The 24,727-nt window shown below is 34.5% G+C and overlaps 1 protein-coding gene across 1 annotated transcript; it reads left to right on the top strand.

The window, feature by feature from the left end:
* Positions 1-3,372: 3,372 nt before the first annotated feature.
* Positions 3,373-19,995, top strand: LOC136041537 (MAGUK p55 subfamily member 7-like; the record flags this gene model as incomplete). The annotated part of the gene is given in 4 exon segments (XM_065726230.1): positions 3,373-3,660; positions 5,806-6,008; positions 11,221-11,361; positions 18,707-19,995. Coding segments are annotated over 4 exon segments (809 nt in total), but the record flags the coding sequence as incomplete, so codon positions are not given.
* Between the last annotated feature and the right edge of the window lie 4,732 nt (positions 19,996-24,727).

Below are 24,727 nucleotides of genomic sequence, written 5' to 3'. Positions count from 1 at the left end.
CCAAAAAAATTGGAGGGCACCTAGGCCCCCTCCCACGCTCATTTTTTCTCCAAAGTCAACAGATCAAAATTTTGAGATAGCCATTTTGTTCTGCATAGTCAAAAACCATAATAACTATGTCTTTGGGAATGACTTACTCCCCCAAAGTCCCTGGGGGTGGGGCTGCAACTTACAAACTTCGACCAGTGTTTACATATAATAATGGTTATTGGGAAGTGTACAGTCGGTTTCAGGGGATTTTTTTTTTGGCTTTGGGGGTGGGGTTGAGGGGAGGGGGCTATGTGGGAGGATCTTTCCATGGAGAAATGTGTCATGAGGGAACAGAAATTCAATGAAAAGGGCGCAGGATTTTCTAAAATTACTATAAAAAAACAATGAAAAAGTAAACATGGAAAATTTTTTTTCAATTGAAAGTAAAGAGTAGCATTGAAACTTAAAACGAACAGAGATTATTACGCATTTGAGGGGTTCTAAAAATACTTTAGCATAAAGAGCGAGGTATTTAGGAGGAGATAAATACCTCGCTCTTTATGCTATAGTATTTTTAGTAATTTCAACTATTCATTCTACGGCCTTTCTGATTCAGGGGTCATTCTTAAAGAATTGGGACAAAACTTGCGATTTAGTGTAAAGAACAAGGTATTAACGAGGGTACAAACCCTCTCATATACATAATAAAAATTAAAGAATATAAAAGTTTGTTACGTAAGATAATTCTTAAGTTACGTATATTTTTTACTAATAGAAAAATTCGTTAAAAATAAAAATTTATAGTTGCCTTTTTATGTAACCGAAAAATTGCATGGTAACTAGGCCTCCTTTCCCATCCCTTATTTCTCAAAATCGTCTGATCAAAACTAAGAGAAAGCCATTTAGCCAAAAAAGGAATTAATATGCAAATTTCATTTTAATAATTTATGTGTGGAGAGCCAAAATCAAACATGCATTAATTCAAAAACGTTCAGAAATTACATAAAAAAAACTAGTTTTTTTAACTGAAAGTAAGGAGCGACATTAAAACTTAAAACGAACAGAAATTACTCCGTATATGAAATGGGTTGTCCCCTCCGCAATCCCTCGCTCTTTACGCTAAAGTTTGACTCTTTGCCACAATTCTGCTTTTTAATACAATTAAAAGCTTTAGCGTAAAGAGCGAGGGATTGCGGAGGGGACAACCCATTTCATATACGGAGTAATTTCTGTTCGTTTTAAGTTTTAATGTCGCTCCTTACTTTCAGTTAAAAAAACTAGTTTTTTTTATGTAATAAATGAAAAAGACCTAAGATTAAACAGTAAACTATAACATAATGAAATTGGTTTATGTAATAAATTACTAATTGGAAGCTTTTGGCTGTATGTTATTTTTTCCAGAGTTAAACATACTGTTCCCGTATGGTTTGCAAACCAAAAGTTTTTTGTTTTTTTATAAGCATTCTGAGGACTCGGAGAATTTAGACCATTATTTGTTTTGCTTCATCAAAACAACAATTTTCAAACTTTAAATCTTAGGGTGAAAGCGAAGCATCAGCGCTTTCATAGTTTAAAGAACTGAGTATACAGTTATTCGAATAATTCAAGGCATGGTGATTAAAAACGGAACGAAATATTTCAGAGAGGTGCTCAATTTTCAAAAATAATTAAAATTGTAAATTTAAGTTTTGCAACACAAAGAGCCCTGTACAACAGCAGGATGAGGACACCCCCAGCCAATCTCTGTTTTCAAACACAGAAATGAATCTGATCTAAAAAAAAAACTATTTTATTTTTTCAAATCTGCACATGCAGGAGACGACTTTAAGATTTAATCCTGAAGGTAACTGACGTCTTCAACGTTCCATGTTTTGTAAATCCAAAAACAGTGACAGCAACGATAAGAGATTAAGGTTTATTCCGTTAGAGGAGATGGGATATTTGGGATAATACCTACTATAAAAATGTCACCATAACTTAAGAAAACTTGACGTAGGTAACTCAACCGCGTATTTTTATGTGCCAATAAGAACGCTTTTCAAAACTGAGTTGAGGTTATACGAGACACTTCAATGTAGCAAGTTTCTAGATTAGATAAAGGAGGAAGGTAAAAAATAAAAAGAGAAAAATAGAGCACGCCACTTTTGGTTTGCAAACCATACGGGAACAAAACTTGAAAAAACTTGAACACAAATTAAGTACATAATTGAGACGTTAATTAGTTGAAGTAGTAGCCAGTTTCTCAATTGAGTTCTCCTAGTTTTAAGTTTTCCAAGCCTTTTGATTATAATCTAAAACAAAGTCCTTTGATTCTATAACAAAGCCTGTTTGAAAACCAAACAGGTGAATTATATAAAATTTCGATTAAAATAAAAGCTGTGAAGTCGAGCTGAAATGAAATGAAATGAAATGCTTGAAATGAGCAGAAATCAGTTAATATCTTCTCATTTCATGCCTTAATGTTAAAGTTATTATTGGTTTCACATTTTAAAGTGGTTCTTCTTGCGAAAGTATGGGGTTTTCATTCATTGCTATCTCACATAAATCCTATGTAAACCTACTATAGCAGCTAAATTTAAAATCATCAAAATAATAATGAGAACTTTGAAGGTTTCCACATGAAAGTTATGATGTTTTCTTTCGGGAGGGAATTGAACTATTTAAAGTTTTGATTCACAAAACTAAACCCAATCGGTAGATTTCATCTAAAATTCGAAAGGGGTTCGTATCTCATTTGATAATAGCTAGCACTTAATTTCTAAAATTACCAATAGAAAATATTCTATATTAGTCTCTAACCACCTACAAGAATTTTTATATCATTGTTTATATAAGCTGTTTATTTTAAGGGAGCTAAAAGCAATGGTGTCCAAATATATTTGCAATTCATGAAATGAACAATTAATGAAAGAACTGAAAGCGCAACCATAGAGAATATTGCATAACCAGGTAAATGAAAAGTAAAGCATCGTCTTGATTGACATCATTGACCTTGTCAGCAGCATTTTTTATAGGTGGATCATTTTTGAACTGACAGTTATTATTGGTCAGTCAATATAACTGGACAGCCTTCAAATATTCCAACGGCTATAATTGGCTGTCAAGTCAGGGATGACCCTGCTGCTGACAGGGTGAATGATATCAATCAAGACGAGGATTAATACGATCTGGTATAGTGGCAAATAACAATAGCCTGATAGGATAGTAGAATATAATCATTTGCATTACTTCTACCGTATATAAGTTGCTAATAAACATTCTTAATCGCTTTGTATTGCTGCTTTTAACTCAATGTTTCTCTTTCCACTTTCTGCATATTTCGGAAGTAGTGGACTAAAGCTTCTTTGGTGTTTTGTCACTTAAATTTTATGTTTTCAAAGCACGCGCCTTTTATTATTTTAGCTACATTTTGCTCGCTTTTATCGTGTCCAAAGACCCCGCGCTTTCCTCCCACATTACCGCCTTTGCTTTCGCCAACTTCGAAGACTATCAAAATTAATTATAACTTGGTAGAATCTGAAGATTTCGATCGAGAAGAAATACCAACGTATGAAGAAGTGGCAAAACTGTATCCAAGGCCGGGGTATTTTAGACCGTTGGTTTTGATTGGTCCACCTGGTGTTGGAAGAAATGAACTCAAACGGCGGCTCATATCACTGGATCCGGATAAATACAAAACAACCATACCATGTAAGTATCTTTCTTTTTTGTACAAGTAATGGGAATTAGATATAACAAATCTGCCATGTACTGTAGTCGGATTCAGGGGCACCTACCAACTGGGCAGATAGAACATTGAGCGACGAAAGCCTTCTAAAAAATTCTTCATAGTGAATTAGACTTTAAATATAACTTTTTTGTTAAAATCTAGTGTTAACTTACTACTTTATGCTGTTCAGACACACCCTAATTTCATTTTCCATTTTTTTTCAAGGAAATAAACCACGCTAAAGCCAACGGCCTGAACAAAGTGGTTGAAGCCTTAAAAAGTTTCAAAAAGATTACATCGGAAAAGTAGACATAATATGCAAAAAAGTTGTCGCACAATATTCCGTACACTAGCTATTGGTTTTCAGTAGCGCAGAAAATTTCACAGGAAACGATAATGGAAAGAAAAGAGTTAAAAGATTTGTCCAAATACAACAATAAAGTGCAGCAATTTGGCTCTTGCCAAAATAAACTAGTCTAAAATAATAACTAGTCTATAAAAAAATTTTACGCTACAAAAGCCTGCTAAAAATTATTCATAGTGAATTAGACTTTAAATATAACTTTTTTGTTAATAATAATTATCAAAATAATTAATTGCCGGCCTTTTCATGTGTACTGGTGTGCATGCCATTAATTCGTGCTATTATTTCTATTGTTCAAAGGGAGTCGGAGCACAATCAATCATTTAATCAATTAATCATTTATGAATACTAAAAAAAAAGATTGCAAACGAAAAACGTTTACTAAGCCCAAGAAGCTGAGCTTGTAATGGGTGACACAATACAATGATATAATAATAAATTTTTACAAAACATTAAAACACATACAATAATAAAACACTGGAATAAGATAAGGATATTTAACAGATAGGAAGGTTTTTGAAAATGATTTTCTAAAAAGAGAAGAGATACATATAAAATGGGATAGAATTAAAAAAATTCCAATTTTTTTCTACAGGTGAATAGCCAATTTTAACCCATAGCCAGTCAGTTTTGACAGTTTTATCCTCCCAGGGGGTGCCAATTCGGGGGGGGGGGGACTATCCTTCTATTTTTTGCAAAATACCTGCTTATTTGTATTCTAACTAAATAAAACAATAAAAAATGCCCCCTATGTATTTGCAAAAACACGATTTTTTGTATTTCACTAAAACAAAATTGAAAACATCATCTCTCCCACCACATTTATGTGAAATGGCGGAGGCCTTCTAAAGACTTAGCTGCTGAAACGCTACCAGTAATGGCGACTTCACATCAAATGTGAAGTATGTGAATTCTGAGGGGAGCTAATTTGAAGCTTGTTACATCATCCAGAGCATTGGAGGATAAAAGGACAAAGATCTTCAAAAAGCAATACTGGCGCATAGGGCGTAGAATCCACGTTTCCCTGTGCCATTTTTATAGGGACTTGTAGCAAGCCCGGTCCCCGTATTGCTAAGTAGAGCATCAACCCATTGTGACATCATAGGGGAGGGGGGCGTAGGAGACAATAGTTTATTTAATAAAGCTGTTCAGGTTCAGTTTCTGTTTGCAAGGTCGTAGTTTTTCTTTTTTTACAGCTGGTTATTTCTTTGTATTTTTTTTATATTTTTATTGAAATAAAAAGCAAAAAAAAATTTTTCTTTGTAACCTTTTTCGTTTAATATGCTACCTGATCGTGGTTCATGAACATAAATAGTAGCTAATTCATAGTGAGATGTTACAGCATATTCACAAAAAGAAGTATTTGGCAACTCCAATATCGTATTAGAGAAAACCTTATAGAGAATGAGTGGGAAACCGGGCTATATTAGGCTACCAAAGATTATATAGGGTGGGAGGAAATAGTAAAATGAAAACATGAAATAATATTGGTTTCGTTTAACTTTTTTGCCTCACCCTAAATCTAACTAAATCGCTAATAGGCTATTTTAACAGCAAATGCTGCCTCGTAGCTTAAATAGATTTGGCTGCCAATTAGAGCGGGTTCTGTCATGTAATTTTAGAACACCAACAGACCGAAAAAAGCTGTGATAACGTTGTTGACAGCGAAAAAGTAAAGATAATACAAGAGGACCGCTACCCTCTCTCAAAGAATTACTGTTATACAGGATTTTTCTGTATTGTCCTTTCTATTTTACATTAGATACATCTCGATCGCCAAAACCGGGTGAAATTGAGGGAGAAGACTATCATTTTGTTAACCGCTCGCAAATGGAGAAAGATATAGCTGCTGGCCGCTACATTGAATATGGAGAATATAAAGGAAATTTGTATGGCACTGCCGCCGACAGTATCCAAGAACAAATGGATGCTGGCTATCTTTGTTTGCTCAACCCGCATTATCAAGTAAGATTTATTCTATTTCTCAGTTGTTATTCTCAACTTTCTTCGTTTTTCTTCCTCTTCTCTTTGCACATGCGTAAGAAAAATTTTACTGATCTATTCGTCACCGCTGAGAAATGAACGTACTGTCTTTTGATTGTGGAAGACTGAAGAGAAACTAATTACTTTATTGACAGTACGGTTATCCATTAGTGTAGCTAGTTTGCTAGGGGATATACCTGTCCCCTGGTACAAGATCTTCCGGCGCGCTATTTCGATAGTTTTTATGGAAAACGGTCCCACTGAGGCTGTTAAGGGGGCTGGAGTAGATTCAAGGGATTGTTTTAGGGGCATATACCCACCAAAAGGGTGAAAATTGCACTAATCTTTGGGTTAGAGGGACGAAAAATACCCATGGAAGAGCCAAATTTTATGAGTGTTCCTCAAACATTAATTCTGTATCCGCCCCTGAAGAGGGTGAGGGATCTTGTGCTACAAATTTTTAATATAATCTTGTAAATAAAGTAGAATTGTGGAAAATTCTTTCGTTGTGGTATCGTTTCCATGAAACTGTTGGTGTGAAATTTTGTTATAATAGATGTCGTTGTAATTATAGATAATTGTTTGTAAGATGGTATATACGAAAGAAATCTAGTAGTATCCAACAAATGAACGCTGGCTATCTTCGTAAGCTCAACCCTTGTTATCAGGTGAGATATTGTCGCATTTATTTTTATTGGTTTTTATTCTTTTTTTTACTTCTTTTTACTTTTTTTTCGTTATTACTTTTTTTGCTTTTTTCACTTTTTTTTACTTTTTTTCTTTTTACTTCTTTTTACTAGTTTTTTTTTTACTTCTTCTTTTTTTTATAAATATAGATAAAGGAATAAATCTATTGGCCCGGTTATTTCACGTAAACAAATTCTGAAAATGGTGCACAAATGAAGGGAAAAACACCATAAACTAAATGAGACAAAATCTTTTGTTAGACAAAAATAATAAATCATCGTAAATTAAAATATCATGTGGGATATTAATTGTAACACATTCATATTCAAATGACCTTAAAAACTTGGCAGGGTGTTTAATTACTGTTAAAGTCATTTATTTTTATTCAACCATGTTAAGATTAATGTTTACTTTCAGAGTTATAAATACAATAGGCTATATTAAGATTAATTTTGTTAAACTTTATCATAATTAATCATAATTAAATTAAACTATATAAATAGATTGAATTAATATTATTTATATACATTAAATAATAATAAGTTAATGAATACATAAATTCATATTAAAAATACGAAAAATTGATTTAAGAAAAAACGGGTTCAATTTCTATAAAGCAGTGAACAAAAATAAAATATATAAACTACACTTTAACTAAAAAAAATAAATAAAAATACTCCGAATATTTCGGCCCCACGTCCGGGAGCCTACCCAACGGGGGAAAAAAATTAAAAAAATTACAAACCGACTATTTAAGACTTTTTTAAGACGTCGTAAATAAAAGACCACGACAAATAAAACACCACAAAAAAACCCGTTTTTTTAAAATCAATTTTTCGTAAATGGAAAAGCAGCGTGGCTTAAGAAATTATTAAAAATACGTATTTTTATAAAATTCTGAAAAAGTTATTCCAGCTTTGCCTCTCACGGAGATCATCTGTCTTGGCTTTACTCTATTTAGCTGTGACTCTCAAGTTTTTATTCACATCCACCAACTTATTTTTAATTCAAAACTGGTTAATTTTTTTAGATAAAATCAGCTTGGTGGAAGTGAATAAAACTTGAGATTTATAGCTAAATGGAGTAAAGCCGAGACAAATGATCTCTGTGGGAGGCACGGCTGGCGTAACTTTCCTGATTTGTGTAAAAATGATTCATTTTACTTTTTGATAGATCGTCTATCATCCATCCTAGGGTAGAACTAAAGTAGATAGGCATAGAGTAATAATTTAATATAATTAATAATAATAATTTATTTAAACCCTTTTTACATACATAAAATGCACTTAGAAGAGCACAAAAATACAGCAAAATAAAGTGGAAACAATAAACAAGAAAAAACTCACAAAAGAAAAAACAAACAACATGTCAGCTACTTTAGCAGTACAATTAAGTTAAGTGGAATGTCGACAACATTTTCTTAACGCTTGTGGAACATATCCACAAGCTGGTCCATTTTTGAGGAAATATCGAAAGCGCCATGTCTACTGGAAATGTACCGGTTCCGAGTCCAAAGCGGCAATTGCAGAAGATATTTGCAAAAATGGGACCAAGAAAAAGACTTGCGGTGCAAAAAAAAGTTTTAAAGTGTGTCCAGTTTTATTTTGTGAAACTGGCCTTTAACTCGATCAAGCAGCCCATACGATTTTCTAAGCTTTTCCTTCAATGCCGAGACAATGAGTGTTTTAGTATTTTTAACATTTGATCCAAACGGGAGACCTAAATAGTTCAGAGAGGACGATTTAGAAATAGTTTCTGGCCGACATTGACAGTAACGGAAGGTTGTTGAGACGAACCGTAGACGAGAAGCTCAGTTTTAGAGGGGACGACTTGAAGCCCAATCGTATTAAGACCAGAGCAAACTGTATGAATTGTTTTTTGAAGAACCTGGAGATCATCCGATAATTGAAGGATATCGTCTGCGTAACCAAGATGGCTGAGAAAGCTTTAGATTTAGGTAAGACAGACAGACCAAGTGGAAGTGACGGCAGAAACATTTGTGTAAGCGGCAGTGAAGGGTCATTCAGATTCATGTTGAAATGACCACAGATGACAAGCCACGTGCTGGTAGCTTGAATTCTGTGTAGAATCTTTGATAGTCACGCACAAGCTGATGCAAACTTCCTATCAGAATTATGGGTACGGTAATTAGTTGGCATATAAATACACAACACTACAAAACATTTTAGATCAACAGCAATATAAATGTTACTTGAATCTAAAAAAAAGAAGCGGCGAACTTTTATTTATCCCAATAGCTACACCACCTAAAGGTCTGCCAGTTCTAATATTTGCTGGCGTGCAAAAAACTGAGAATTAGGCAAACGCTCTAACAATGACACATTATTTTCACTTAAAAGGTGCTCAGCAAGACACACAATATCAAAAGTATTATACAAATTTTCAATGATTCCTAGTTTATAATGGGCACCATTTATATTCTGATAAAATACTGACATAAATTTTTAACGCCCTGGGGCTGTAACATTGTTTCTTTGGCCTTGAGCGGGAAAGTGTTTTTTCGTTTCTACACAAATCAAGCTGTTAATTCTGTGGGTTTTTCCAAAGTTTACACATTTTATGTCTGCTTGGCACGCATGATCCTTATTAGTATGATCACCCGCACATCTACTACACTTCGTCGGATTTGAACACTCCCGAGCGAAATGTCCGAATCCTTAGTAGTTGAGGCACTGCTTGGGTTTTTTGATCGGTCGAGTGACACGAAATAAACAATATTCGATCCTCATTCCAAACTTCAATGCATGATCAGGGTCATCATGTTTTAAACTTCAGTTGCACAACTCTTGAATTTCCGAAGCGTGTCGCAGAAATTATACTTTTTGCGAGCACGGAGATTTGAGAAACATTAAAATCAGTGTCAATTTTCATAATACCTGCGTACTCGGTTCTTATAATCCTAGCCCGAATTTTCTGAATACTAGGTATTGCAGCCACTGCTGCTACTGCAGAATCTTCCTGAATCATATGGACTGCCAGTCCATTTTGGCGACTAACAATATGTTTCACCTTGTCAGCACAGCCAAGCTTTCACAAAATCACGCTGATTTGTAGGGTTTCGCATATTAATATTGTAAGGAATATTTGACAGCACCACAGGAACAGAGTGGCATTGGCGAGCTGGCATCAGTGTCCAGATAACTGGGCTTGAACTCTGCAAACATGATTCCTGTTTTTCGCCAGAAAAATTAGGCGTGAGGCCACTGTTGTAGGGGGGTCCGTTGGAAAAGAAGGCACATCCGATGGGTCAAGTATTGCAATCATCTGCAAATCTTACTTTTCTTTGATGCCGCATAGCAGTTCAAAAATGTCCGACAAAAATGATGACGCTGGATATGATCCTTTTCTCCTCTCAAGTATGTCAACCGTTGGTGCAACTTTGTAGGTTTCAATTGCCTGCTTAATTGCATCTTTTGCAAAAAATTGAGTACAAACCTTTAACATAGTGTCTTTATCTTTGGAAACTGACTGTTTTAAAAAGTTCAGCACCAGACAGACATGAATAGAACTAGGCATGTATATAATATGATATCTTCTCCGAAAAGTTTATTCGATGCGCATTCAGTAATCATAGTCCATATAGCACGCCAATCCTTTAGTAAGCACACATTAAGCGGTGGACCAAGTCCGTCCAGGAACAGGGGAAGCGTAGGGGCCACTAACCTATTCTCTACAATTTAAGGGTAAATAAATGCTAGCAGGTACGTACGGCCCTTGCGATGGGTCCCTCCCCTCTTCTGCTTGTTGCCCGAGACACCTGCAGAGTACTGCCAATGTTCCTTAATTGCGCTCTCACTGCTGACGCACCCCAAGCATTTGGAATATGGATGGCGTTTCAGAATTAAAATTTTTAGATAATGTTAGTGAATAAATAAGTAGAAACACCACTGCAATTTTCGGAGAGGGAGATTAAAAATCAGTTCGCCACCAAACAATTTCGATAGGTGAACTAAAGACGACACATAACCTTATGTGAGTAAGTACAATATTCAATAGTAATGCAGTCCATAAATAACAATGTGTTATTTCAATTATTGCGAAAAAATTTATAATAACTGACGGTCACTGTATTCCACTGCAATATATTCAAAACTTAATCCGGCTTAAAAACATGTAGATTTTCACACTTCAGATGCCAAACGAATATTATAGCATTAATGTACTAAATAATACGTATATATATAATTGTATTGTATGATATTATATAATAATATTAGACTATATGTAATTTTATATAGAGTATTACCGTATTATATAATACAAATTATATAATGCAATAAAATAATGTAGTTGAATAATATAATTAAATTAAACTTTATACAAATTAGTTTTCCTCTCCTTTCTGTAAAAGCAATTAAAATCTTTGTATTCGTAGTAAAAATTTAAATCATATTAAAATTTTGATAATCGATTTTGGACTGCCCTAAGAACTGTATTTCTTGATATTTGGTAATTTTTTAGTATTTTCTTTGTGTAATATTTTTAGGCATTGAAAACTGTAAGGACCGCTGATTTGAAGCCTTACATCATTTATATTAAGCCACCGGCTTTTGAAGTTCTTAAAGAAACACGCCACTCTTCCTACGCCAGGTCAACTTTTGACGAGACAAACTCAAGAGGATTCACGGTACGCTTTGTTATTCAGGTTCTTTACTTAATTCACTGTACGTGGTTCAGACAGCTACACGGTCCCCCCTTCTACAAGTTCTTAATTGCTTCCCCTGTGCAAACTTGCAAACTCTTAATCCCTTCCCCCCTGAGTTCCTTGCGTAATGAAGCTTTCTCCCTCTAAAAAAATCTTAATTGCTTCTCTTGTGAGTTCCTTGTATATCACGCCCCCCTAAAAACTCTTAATCGCTTCCCCCCCTGAATTTCTTGCATAATACAGCTTTCTTCCTCTAAGAACTCTTAATCGCTTCTCCTGTGAGTTCCTTGTATTACACAGCCACCCCTAAAACTCTTAATCGCTTTCCATGTGAGTTCCTTGCATAATTTTTTGTGTACTTTTAGTTGTTGACTCTTTTTTACAGGGGCACGTAGCCGGCCCGCTGCCGAACCTTGCTTCAACGGGGATTGATTCCTGGGCCCGTGTTGCCCAGCAGAGCATCAATCCACTTTACAACCAAAGGGCTGCAGTAGAAAGCGAAATAAAAAAAGAAAAGAAATAATAGCAATGGTCACATCATAGCCGGTCCTCTGCCTGACCTTGCGTCAACGGGGATCGATTTCCGGACCCGTATTGCCAACAAGAGCATCAATCCACTCTGCAACTACGGTTACGCAGTAGAAAGGATAAAGATAAAGATCCTCCAGATCCATTGCTGGTGCATAGGGTGTAGTATTGACGTTTCAGTTGCTGGGTGCTAGAGGATAAGGATTAACATTATCAAAATACATTGCTGGTGCATAGGGCGTTGAATCGACGTTTCAGTTGCTAGGTGATTTTACAGGGACAAGGAGACATTCGAGTTAGTTTTGGTTTAGTCAGACATTTTAGTAGAGGGACAGGGTAGGAGTTTTTAGTAGAAAGCGAAATAAAAAAAAATAGAAAGAAATAATAACGATGTCCTCATCACACCATGACTTTGACTTTTTCCACAACTATTCACTTTTTTTAAATTCAAAAATCAACGAACTCGGTTGATCATAGCGGGTCCGCTGCCCAACATTGCATCAACGGGGATTGATTCTGGAGCCCGTTACGGGGATCGATTCTTGGCCTCGTATTGCCAATCATAGCATCAATCTACTGTGCAACCACAGGAGTAGAAGGAGAAATAAAAAAAAGAAACGAAATAATAACAAATGTCACATCACAGCCGAGCAGCTGCCCAACCTTGCGTCAATGGCGATCGATTTCTGGACCCATATTGCCAGGCAGGGCATCAATCCACTCTGCAACCACAGGGCTTCAATAGAAAGCGAATCTTAAAAAAAAGGTAAATAATACCAATTTTCACATAAAAAAATAATTAGCATTTTATGCTGGTTAGAAATATAATCAAATTGAAATTCAACTGTTGAAAATGGGTAAAACTTTTAATAAGACAGTGAACTTTAAAAGAAAAGAAAATATGTAAAATAATAATTTATATCCTAGTGTATTGACATCCGAAGGGTTTCATCCATTTTGTTTAATTTCTTCTACAGCATTTTAGTTTTTTCTCGTCTTTTTATGCATGCGTTAAATTACTTAAACACATTTACTTTAGTTAATTTAAGTTAATTAATCAATTTAATACGATTTAACTTTACAATTAAAATTATTTGCAATTTATATTTTTGGCCGAGTTTAATCTAATTTTTTTTGTTACTTTAAATTTATGCAATTAAGTTAATTATTAAGCTAATTAAGTTAATGCATTACATTTTTTTCTTCCTTTTATTTTACCCGTTGGTAAAGGCTTCCGGAAGGGAAGCCGAAATATTGGGGCTTTTGAATAGCCCATTTTCAGCTCATTTTGATTACAATAAAAAGGTAGTGGGGTCTTAAAAATTGTTTGCTGATTCGAAATACGTAAAGTTCATCAGTTTTAGTGTACAGATTACATAAGAATATTACATAAGGAATATTACATAATATTACATAATAATTCTTACTAATTCTTATTACATAAGGAATATTACATAATAATTCTTATTACATAAGAATATTTGCGGTACTTCAGAAAAAGGTAGAAAACATTCTCCAAAAATGCTGCTTTCTTGCTAAGAATCACTCCATCAAATTAAGCATGCTTGATAATCCTATTCAGAAATATTAAGGCCCTATCTGCAAACCAGTGAAATTAATAGTTTTCTGGGGAAGGTGGTCACGGATGTGTGTGTGCGTGTTTTTTTTCAGTGATGATTGTGCGGAATTGTTGGTCGTAAAATTTTTGGGATAGAACTCGTTCAAACCGATATCCAAGTTTCTAGCGCATTTAAAGTCAGAAAAGAAATCACGCCACAGCAAAACGCCGATTTTGGTAATCTTATGCTGTTAATAACGGTGTTTGCTCTAGCTGGCTCAAAATCCTATCTAGTCAAATTTTTAAAATAACGAATTGTAGACGTAATTGTATGATAATGATTAAATTTGTAAATCGGTGTATAGGTACGCACCAAATATTATAAAAGAGCCTACTAGATCTTTTTTTAGGTGTGGGGGACTAAGGCACCAAAAAGAGCATTTAAAGCCTACTTTTTTTTATATAATTAACATCCTTGATATTATTGTAGAAAATAGGAGAAGGGGGCTTGACTTCAAATCTCTGTCGATTCTGAGGAATATATTTGGACTTGAGTATGCAATATAGATGCTTAATGGGGATAGCTCCAATTGTAGAAATGGCAGTTTTTAACGGAAGACAGGAATTTTTAAATATGGAAAGCATTATGAAAAAGAGTTGAGCTTTTGGCGCATTGAGTGTTCGATAAGGTTGTTGGTGTCCCTCGTATTTAGGTGAATCCTGTTTTATTCAAACTCAAATTCACTTTATTTTGCCTTAATATTCTTATCAATTACAAAAATAACTGCGGAGGTCAAAAACAATTTAAACCACCAAAAAATTAAATTATTCAAACATGGTTTATTAACAATTATTTTTCCAAGTTACCATTATAATGATTTACGAAGTGCGGACCAAATGACTTCAGGTACCGCTCGGATGAGTAGATCGGCGGTTGCTCCGGCTTTGCATCGTTCTTCATTCTCTCTCTGAGCCTAGTGGAATGTTGAGTTTGGCGTGTCTCAAAACCCGGAAGAAGATCACGGCGTGTTTCCGAGTCAAGGATTTTTCGACCGAAATCCACAACCTTCTCTCTTTAAGAGACTCCAACTTTAGAAATTTGAGGCTCGTCTCGTTGTCAACATAACCACTTCCCAATATTATTTTGCAGGCCCTTTTCTGCAATCTTTCTATTTTGTCGCTTTTGTCGATGGATAGTGCTATCGACAAGTGTAATTACAAGTATAATTTATTATCTATATATATAAAAATAAGTTGTCTGTGGATCTGTGGATCGTGGATCAGGTGACGTCACCTGAAAAAACTGGATCAGGTGACGTCAAAACTGAAAAAACTAAAAAAAGGCAAAAACTACAAAAGAACTAAAAACTAATAAAAAAAATAAAAAAGCTAAAAAACTAAAAAAACTAAAAAAAGGCAAAAACTACAAAAAAAACAAAAAACTAATAAAAAAGCTAAAAAACTAAAAAAACTAAAAAAAGGCAAAAACTACAAAAAAAAACTAAAAACTAATAAAAAAAATAAAAAAGCTAAAAAACTAAAAAAACTAAAAAAAACTAAAAAAAGGTAAAAAACTAAAAAAACTAACTACAAAAAAAACTAAAAACTAATAAAAAAAATAAAAAAGCTAAAAAACTAAAAAAACTTAAAAAAGGCAAAAACTACAAAAAAAAAATAAAAACTAATAAAAAAGCTAAAAAACTAAAAAAACTAAAAAAAGGCAAAAACTACAAAAAAAACTAAAAACTAATAAAAAAAATAAAAAAGCTAAAAAACTAAAAAAAATAAAAAAAATAAAAAAAGTTAAAAAACTAAAAAAACTAAAAACTAAAAAAAACTAAAAAAAGGGAAAAACTGAAAAATAAGCTAAAATAAAGGTAAAAACCAATAAAAAACTAAAAAAAAACTGAAAAAACTAAAAAAAGGCAAAAACTACAAAAAAAACTAAAAACTAATAAAAAAAGTAAAAAAGCTAAAAAACTAAAAAAACTAAAAACCTAAAAAAACTAAAAAAAGGTAAAAAACTAAAAAAAAAAAAAAAAAAAAAAAAAAAAAACTAAGAAAAGGAAAAAACTGAAAAATAAGCTAAAATAAAGGTAAAAACCAATAAAAAACTAAAAAGAAAAAAAGGAAAAAACTAAAAAAAAATTTTCATCTAAAAAACTAAAAAAAAACTAAAAAAGGTAAAAACTAAAAGAACTAAAAAAGAAAAAAATAAATGACGACACTCAAAGAGAAAGCGACCAGGACAAAAGGAATGTTCGATTAGCAATCAACAAAGCACCGGGACACAGGGAGTATAAATGACGACCAGGACATAAGTAAAAAAAAAAACTAACAAAACTAAAAAGAAGGTAAAAACTACAAAAAAAACTAAAAAGAAAAAAAACTAAAAACTAATAAAAAAACTACAAAATCTAAAAATCTAAATAAACTAAAAAAGAAAAAAAAAGGAAAAAAATAAAGGAGAAAAACAAAACTAAAAAACGAATGTATATACAGACCGGGACACCGGGATACAAATGACGACCGGGACACAGGGAATATAAATGACGACCGGGACACAGGGACACAACTACAACGCGGACACCGGGGGAAACAGGGGGATATAAATGACGACCGGGACACCGGGACAGGGAATGGTCGATTAGCAATCACCATCAACAAAGCTCAAGGGCAATCATTAGAATCATGAGGTATAGATCTGAATACAGATTGTTTTCCCATGGACCATTATATGTTGCATGTTCAAGAGTCGGTAAACCTGACAATCTATTTATATGCAAAGACAATGGGACAGCAAAGAATGTTGTATATTCGTAAGTTTTACGTAGTTAAAACCATATATATATATATATATATATATATATATATATATATATATATATATATATATATATATATATATATATATATATATATATATATATATATATATATATATATATATATATATATATATATATATATATATATATATATCTATATTCACAGGTGGGACATAGGGACACAACTACAATGGCGCGTAACTATTATGGCGCGTAACGACTTACGTGCGCGGGGGGGCTTGGGGAGGGGGCGAAGCGCCCCCACCAACTAGGTGTTGGGGTGGCGCGAAGCGCCACCCCAACAGCTAGTAAATATATAATTTATACAAGTAAAAATTACAAGTATAATTTATAATCGACAAGTGAAAGTATAATTTTATAGTCTAAAGGAAGTGCCACACAAGCAGTTCTTTCTCGAAGCATTGTTGTACAAGTGGGCATGAAGGTAAAGAGTGAGGGGATGGTAGCTTCCTCGTATTTATGACATCCCTGAATAATGTTATGTTTATGATAGATTCTTTTTACTTTCAAATCGAAAACCGATGTTAAATCTTGAAATGATCAGAATTCGCCCTTTAACGGGGGGGGGGGCTTCCGTCTTCGTCCAGGTTCCTGGACTTTACCGTAGAATAAGCCTTTTTTCATGTCTTCTTCAGCAGCAGATTCTCTGATTCGAATTCTAGACACATGTTTCCAAAATTTTAGCATTTGATTGTAAAATTTTTATTTTGTAAAAAATTTTAATGTAAAATTTGTAAAATGTAAAATTGATTGTAAAATTTTAAAAATTTAAATCAATTGTATTTGATTTAAACCATGTTTAAATCAATGTTTTGATAGACAAGCGTAAATCGGGCTAAACTTTGTATTCTACAATGCTTTCAGGAAAGCACTTGGTAGATTAGTGTTAAGATCGGGGAGTGGAGATGAGCTACGGTGTGCCTTAAATATAGGACAATTTCTGTTCGTTTCAAGATCTTTTTTTAATTTATTTTTTAAACAATTAGATCCTACGTCCTCTCTACTCGGTGACATAGTAATCTTTTCGTTTAAATTTATTTTCACTTTAAGGTCACCTACATTAAATTCGAATCTTCGATTTATTTATTTTTACAAATTTGGGTAGCCAGACATAATTGGTTAAAACAAGGTATGCTACTACAAATTCTCAATATGCAAAACTGATAAATTTAGCTAGCCATGATGGTAAATGATAGAGTACGGGAAATAAAAATTAATTTCAGGTAAATTCGGGCTCTAAACCAAAAATTTGAATAATTTATGAAGTTATCATGCTATTTGGAATAATAAGTCTAGAATTAAGACATAAAAGCACTGAAAAATTGCAGCCTAATTCATTTAAGAGCTTCAACTTGGCAAATAAAAGTGCTTATCTTTTTTCCATAGATTTTAGGAAAATCATGGAAGAAAATGAGAATAATAAATATTTTTCGGCCAGAAGTATTTCAACTTTTGGCCTCCAGTAAACTCGGCCGGCACCTTAGATAGCCATGATAGGTTATCTAACAGCACACATTATCAGAGTTGAATAGACTCCATCCTCTATAATATATATAAACAATTCAAAATGGAACTTGGGAAAATTAGAGCGGCTCAGAATACTTGAGTTTATTTTTATTCGCAGCACTGTTCCGTCGAGCTTTTGAGTTTGAGCTTTTGAGTTTTGAGCTTTTGAGCGTCGAGCTTTTGAGTTTTTCTCAAAATTTCGGGATTTCAACGCTGAGCTGGGGATCTTGGAACACGTATACTAACATTACTCTCAAAAACTGTATTAATATCATGAAAAGAGAAATCACCAATGCAACAGCACAAACACAAAAAAAAAGAGAGAGACAGAAGGAGAAAAGGAAGACTGTTTTCCTAAATTAGTGATTAATATAGACCAGCACTTGAATGAGGCCTTAACCCTACTCATCCATACAATCACATAGGTCAAACAGCATAGTCATACACAATCAACCATAAAGAATAATCCATGGACAGGCAGTCATGTCGTCAATAAGTATAAGTCGTCATTTACCAAACAATAGAAAAAATAATATAGACAAATAATTCAGAGGTAACACCCAACATAAGGGCTCATCAGGAGAATACACTGGCCTATATAGGGTTTCGCCACTCCAAATTCTCTACCCTGCAGTGTTGTGGCTACCACAGAATATCCATGGCACCCCCGCGTCAGGTATCCCCCCCAAAATACATGCCTATGAAAGAAAAAAAACAGCAAATGTAAAACAACCAAGTAACTAATATCTTGGGATTTTTCTCAAATGCGGAAATTCTTGCAATTAAATATTCGATATTTTGTTGTGTCAATGGTAGCCCTGCCGTAGAGAACGGATGCGGCCCCGTATGCGTACTAGCCACATATATTCAGTATTTCTCATTCTAGGACGATGAATTCCGTGACATGATTCGAAGTGGCGAGCGAATAGAATTTCACTATTCTCATTGGTTTGACGAAATAATTGTCAACTCTGATCTGTCAGATGCCTTCGATCATCTTTTGCGTGCAGTTACCCGAGTCGAAAGCGAACCTCTCTGGGTTCCTTCCTCCTGGGCTCTTTAAGTTTGTATATTTATATTCGATGTACACTTGTTAGTTTAGCTCATTCAAGAATTCGTTTAGAGGAAGGGCATGTCTTAAAAAAATTGAGCCCTTCACTTGCCAAATTACTTCCATAAACCAATAAACTGAAACTTGAGGAAGATAATACATGCTGATTTTGACCATTGTGTATAAATAAATAAAGAAAGTATATTAATGGACTTAACAGCCATTACCGGTGGTTTTGATTTCTGTTTCACGGCTCTTCAGCCAAGAAACGCAATGAGAGGCTGGGGGCCAGCGATGCCAGGACTCGAACCTTCGGAAAACTTTTTGACGAAAATTTGTATATTCATCTATTTCTCCCGTTCGAAAAATGTAGAAATCCTAGACATTGTTGGGGTTTTCTAAAAAAAAACGGACATTAGGCTTTGGAGGAGTCCAATCCAAACACTGAAATTTTGATATTATTTGCTTAATTTATTTATTTATTATTATTATTATTATTATAATAAATGCTTGAACATTAAACTATTCCTGCAGAAAGTATCAAAATCCAGTTTTTAGATTTCTCATAAAACTGTCGAAATGGGATGTAGACCCACGCCTGTTTGTTTTGAGTATGATGAAAAAATTAAAGTGTTTTTTGGTATAATGCTAGTCAAATTACCCATAACCTAAATGGTTTATTAGTCATAACTCTAAAAAATATCTCTCGTTTTTGGGGCATTTGTCATTATTTCTAGTAGACTTTATTTGGGTATTCAAGTTGTAGGGCAACCAGGTGATTTAATGGAAAAGCCCTAAGAAAATTATAATTTTAATTATTTTAAAATTTAAAAAATTTAATTAATAAAGGTTTTAATTAATAAAATTAAAATTAAAATTTAATGGGAAATTAAATTTAAAGATTTAAAGAAAATTAAAGTGGAGGTATTTATGCTTTTGAATCACTCAATTGTCAGACAAACAAAACTTAGAAACTATTGGAAATTTTTTCAAGACAGTGGAATTCAGTTCAGTGAATATTTTGGCCCTATGGCCGAACGCCCTTTCGACCTTAGGGCTGATTGGAAAAAGCTTTTAAAAATATTTTTTGTTTTAATTTTCACATTTTAATGTAATTATGTATACATATAAACTATATATATATATATATATATATATATATATATATATATATATATATATATATATATATATATATATATACTACTACTACTACTACTAATAACTCACTGCAGCACCAAGCCGCCTGAGGCCAACACAGCTACGCACGCTCCTCCTCCAACCTAATCTATTTAAAGCCTCCCTCTTTACACCCTCCCAGGAAGTTCCCATTTCCTTTAAATCCTTATTTATGACATCCTCCCAACCCAGACAAGGACGACCTGCTTTTCGTGTAGCCCCAGACGGTTGGCCAAAAAGGACAATCTTCGGTAATCTGTCATCCTTCATCCGTAGAACGTGGCCTAGCCATCTCAACCTTTCTTTCATTATAGCCCCAGAAAGCGGGATTGAACCACACTTTTCGTACAACCTACTGTTTGAAATACGGTCAGTCAGCCGGGTACCCAGAACAATCCGTAGGCAATTTCTCTGGAAAACATCTAGTAAATTTTCATCTGCTTTTCGGAGTGTCCATGCTTCAGAGCCATATTTGACCACTGTCATCACTGTAGCTTCCAATATTCTAATCTTGGTTTGTAGGCTTATCTTTCTATTCTTCCAAACTTTTTTTAACTGTGAAAAAACGCCCTGAGCTTTAGCTATTCTACTTTTAACATCTTCACTGCTCCCACCATCTTTACTAATAATACTACCAAGGTAACTGAAGCTCCCAACCTGATCAATCTTTTCGTTACCTAAGGTCACCTGTTCATCTTCACTTATTCCTAACCTTAGTGACTTAGTCTTCTTAACATTAATTTTCAAGCCTATTTTAGCACCCTGAACTCGTAAAACCTCTAAAAATTCATTCATTTTGCTCACACTTTCATCTAATATGCTTAAATCATCAGCATAATCTAAGTCCAGGAGCGTTCTTCCTCCCCATTTGATTCCATGGTCTCCAATTGCCTTTCCTGTGCTCCTTAAGACGAAGTCCATCAAAATGATCCATATAAAGGGGGATAGAACACAACCCTGCTTAACTCCTGATTTAATACAAAACCAGTTGCTAACCTCATTTCCTACCTTAACCGCAGCAGTATTATTCTCGTACATAGCGCAAATCACTTTAATGTATTTTTCTGGTATACCATATAACGATAAGACCTTTGTTAACGCTGTTCTATCAACAGAATCGAAAGCTTGCTCATAATCGATAAAACTAAGGACCAAAGGTGTTTGACAACGAAGGGACTTCTCAATTATTAACCTAAGAGTGAAAACATGGTCGACACATCCTCTACCTTTTCTAAAACCGCATTGTTCTTCCCTTAAAACTTTGTCTACAGCATGTCTCAGTCTAAAAAGTATCATATTACTCAGTAATTTGCTACCTACAGAGACCAGACTAATGCCTCGATAATTCCGACATTCACTCTTGTCACCTTTCTTATACAGTGGTTTAATTAAGGTTTTCCTAAAATCATTGGGTACTTCCCCTTTTTCAAAAATCATGTTCATAATCTTCAGTAGCTTATTCCTAACCTCAGAGCCACCATATTTAAGGAACTCATTAATCATACTATCAGCACCTGGGGCCTTATTATTTTTTAATCCTTCTAGTACTGTCGCTAATTCTTCCTCACTAAACAAATCTTCCTTCACATCCAAGGTATCACAAACTTTTTCATTTTCATCTATATCTTTTCCTGCAACTGTATCTCGGTTTAGCACATTCTCAAAATGTTCCACCCATCTTTCTTTAACTTTTTCCTTATCACTAATTGTGACCCCATTTCTATCTTTAACTGGGACTAGTCCGGATCGGCTACTCCCTTTCAATTTATTAACATGCCAGTATAATATTTTACTATTATGCCGTCTAGCCGCATCTTCCAGATCCTCAGCAATTTTATCCATCGCCTCCATTTCACATCTCCTTAGTTCATATTTTAATGCTTTCTCCACTTTCTTTACATTCCTTTTGTTTTCATACGACCTATCGCTCAGATAATTCTTATACAAACCCCTTCTACTCTCTATTAAACCTAAAGCTTTTTCACTAATATTCCTAGTTGCTGTCTTAGCACTCTTCCCTAGGACACCATCAGCAACTTCACAAATTGTTTTTCTGAAATTATTCCATCCATCTTCCACATTGTCAAATTTTAAACCCTCAAGTTTAGTACTCAACTGTTCCTGGAATTTTTTTCTCAAATTTTCATCCTGAAGTCTACCAACATCATAACTTCCCGGGAGGGAGTTACTCTTCCGAAATTTCAGCTTTAAATTAACCTTAGACACTACTAGATGGTGATCTTTACTTTTAACATCAATAACGGCACTCCTATACACCCTAGTATCTTGTATTGATCCTGCTAGTCTTCTGTTTACAATAACATAATCAATAAGGTTTGCTGTCTTACCATCACGTGAATACCATGTCAACTTATGGGCCATTTTGTGACCAAACACCGTATTGGTTATAACTAGGTTGTTATACCTACAAAATTGCAAAAGTCTATAGCCATTACTGTTTTCTTTTCCTACACCAAAATTACCTAGGCTAGGATACCATCTATCCCTATTTCTACCAACCTGGGCATTAAAATCTCCTAGCAAAAACACCATATTTCTACCTGGTACCCTGTCTATTTGCTCCTGTAACTGTAAGTAAAATTCATCTGAGTCACTAGTATCTCCATCAGTTGGTTCAATGGGGGCATATACTACTATAACTGATACCCTAAACTTTTTAGTCATAAAATGAGCAATTAGTATTCTATTATTAATACCTTCCCAGCCTAAACAAGACTTAGCAGCTTCCTTATTCATCATGAGCCCTACTCCCTGTCTATGTACCCCATCCTTCCTTCCTGAGTAAACAAATTCTATGTCACCTAATTTCATGCTTCCTACCCCTGGGATATGAGTTTCTGAAACTCCTAATAAATCCAGTTCAAACCGTCTGAATTCGTCAGTCAAAATGTCGATGCGATAGTCATTTTTTAACGTCGTAACATTCCAAGTTCCAATTTTCATGTTCTTTAAATCTTTGAAATTATTTTGGCCTCAAGAAAAGCAGTGATCCCGGATACCAGTGCAGGATGGGGACCAACATATCTTCTCAAGTCTACACCGAAGCGCTTAAGCCGGCTTAGAACCGGACAGCAAGAAGTCCCTGTGACCTCCAGTAAGTTGGAGGCTTTGTGCAATCCTGGGCCCATCTTGGTCACAACATGGTTTTCAGCACTTGGCGATGCTCTTCTATCAACAAGAGTCGAAATCCTGCACAGACAGTCCCAAGCCTATTACCTCCGACTCATTATATATTCATGCCTACAAATATTATGCTACTACGGGGAGGCAGCCCATAGTAGATAAATTAGCTAGGAAGAGGTTTTTCAGCCCGAAAACGCCCATCAAAACAAACCAAGCCCAGAAAATTATCCAATAATCAGAATCCCGTACGAGTGCTGTGTTGTTTACTAGGCTATAATTTCCTCGAGGGGTGCCACTCCTCAAGTGGGAAAAATTGACCGCAAGTTTCCCAGTCTTGCAGGTACCCCGAAAGGGTCGAGGCAGCCCTTTACAGAGGCCGTTGTCCATAAATCTGGATCTTACGCCCTGCCGCAGTTGTCCTCCTATAGAGGATCCTCCCACGATGGTGTTCTGCTTCACCATGCAATTTAACCCATTACTGGGAGAAGGTTTGTAACTCATCTGACGCGTGAACACGGCATTTGGCCCTGCTGAGTGTACATTTGAGGGGCCTTCTTCCTCCTCCACCTGAAATTATGACCCCCAGGGGAGGGTTTCCCAGTTTCTATTATGGGCCCCACTGGGACAAGGTCCTACTTGGCCTAAGCCTCCTATGGAGCTACTCTACCTATCTATAGGGCTTACATATATACATATATATATATATATATATATATATATATATATATATATATATATATATATATATATATATACATACATATACATACATATACATACACACATACATATACACATACATACACATATACTCACTAACGTGCAAATATATACCCTGAGTTGGTATAGGCTAGGTCTGTATATGGTGAATATTAATTTCCTTTCTGATGCAAATGCACAATAACTTTGGATTCAGGATGCAATTCTGACTATAGAGATAAGTATTTTTCTTACTTGTCAAAGCTTGTGTAAGATCGATACTTGAGGTTTTACCCGATAGCTATATTAAAAAAAGGTATCAAAAATTGGCATGAAAGAATAGTACACGTTAAAAGCTGCTATTGATTTCAATAGTAATGATCAAGAACATACGCGGGATGAAGAGGGGGAGGGGGGCTTGGAGATATTCCTCCTACGAAAAACGATATTTTTGATGTTCAATTTAAACAATCTCTATAGAACTCGACTTGTTTTTAGATTAATTATTTTAATTAATAATAATAATTACTAATTATTTTAAATTTCCTATGCTTCCATGGAACTCGACTTGTTTTTAGATTAATTTTATTCCTATCTTTTAATTTGGAAGCAATGATAGTTTAAAAAAACGATTTATGGATAAGATAATTTCAGTCCAGCTTAAAGTGTATGATTAGTGAGATTGAAACATTTAGTTTCGCTATTACAGTATATACACACCTAACTAGAACATTAGAGGACAGTGTGTTTGCAGTTAAGTGTATCATGTATGTGTGTTAATTTTCTTAGGCAGTTAACTGTGTTTGCATTACCTGACACACAAACGTTTATACC

Source organism: Artemia franciscana, unplaced genomic scaffold, assembly GCF_032884065.1.
Source record: "Artemia franciscana unplaced genomic scaffold, ASM3288406v1 PGA_scaffold_231, whole genome shotgun sequence".
Classification (NCBI taxonomy): domain Eukaryota; kingdom Metazoa; phylum Arthropoda; class Branchiopoda; order Anostraca; family Artemiidae; genus Artemia; species Artemia franciscana.
This window is presented reverse-complemented; position numbering and strand designations above follow the sequence as displayed.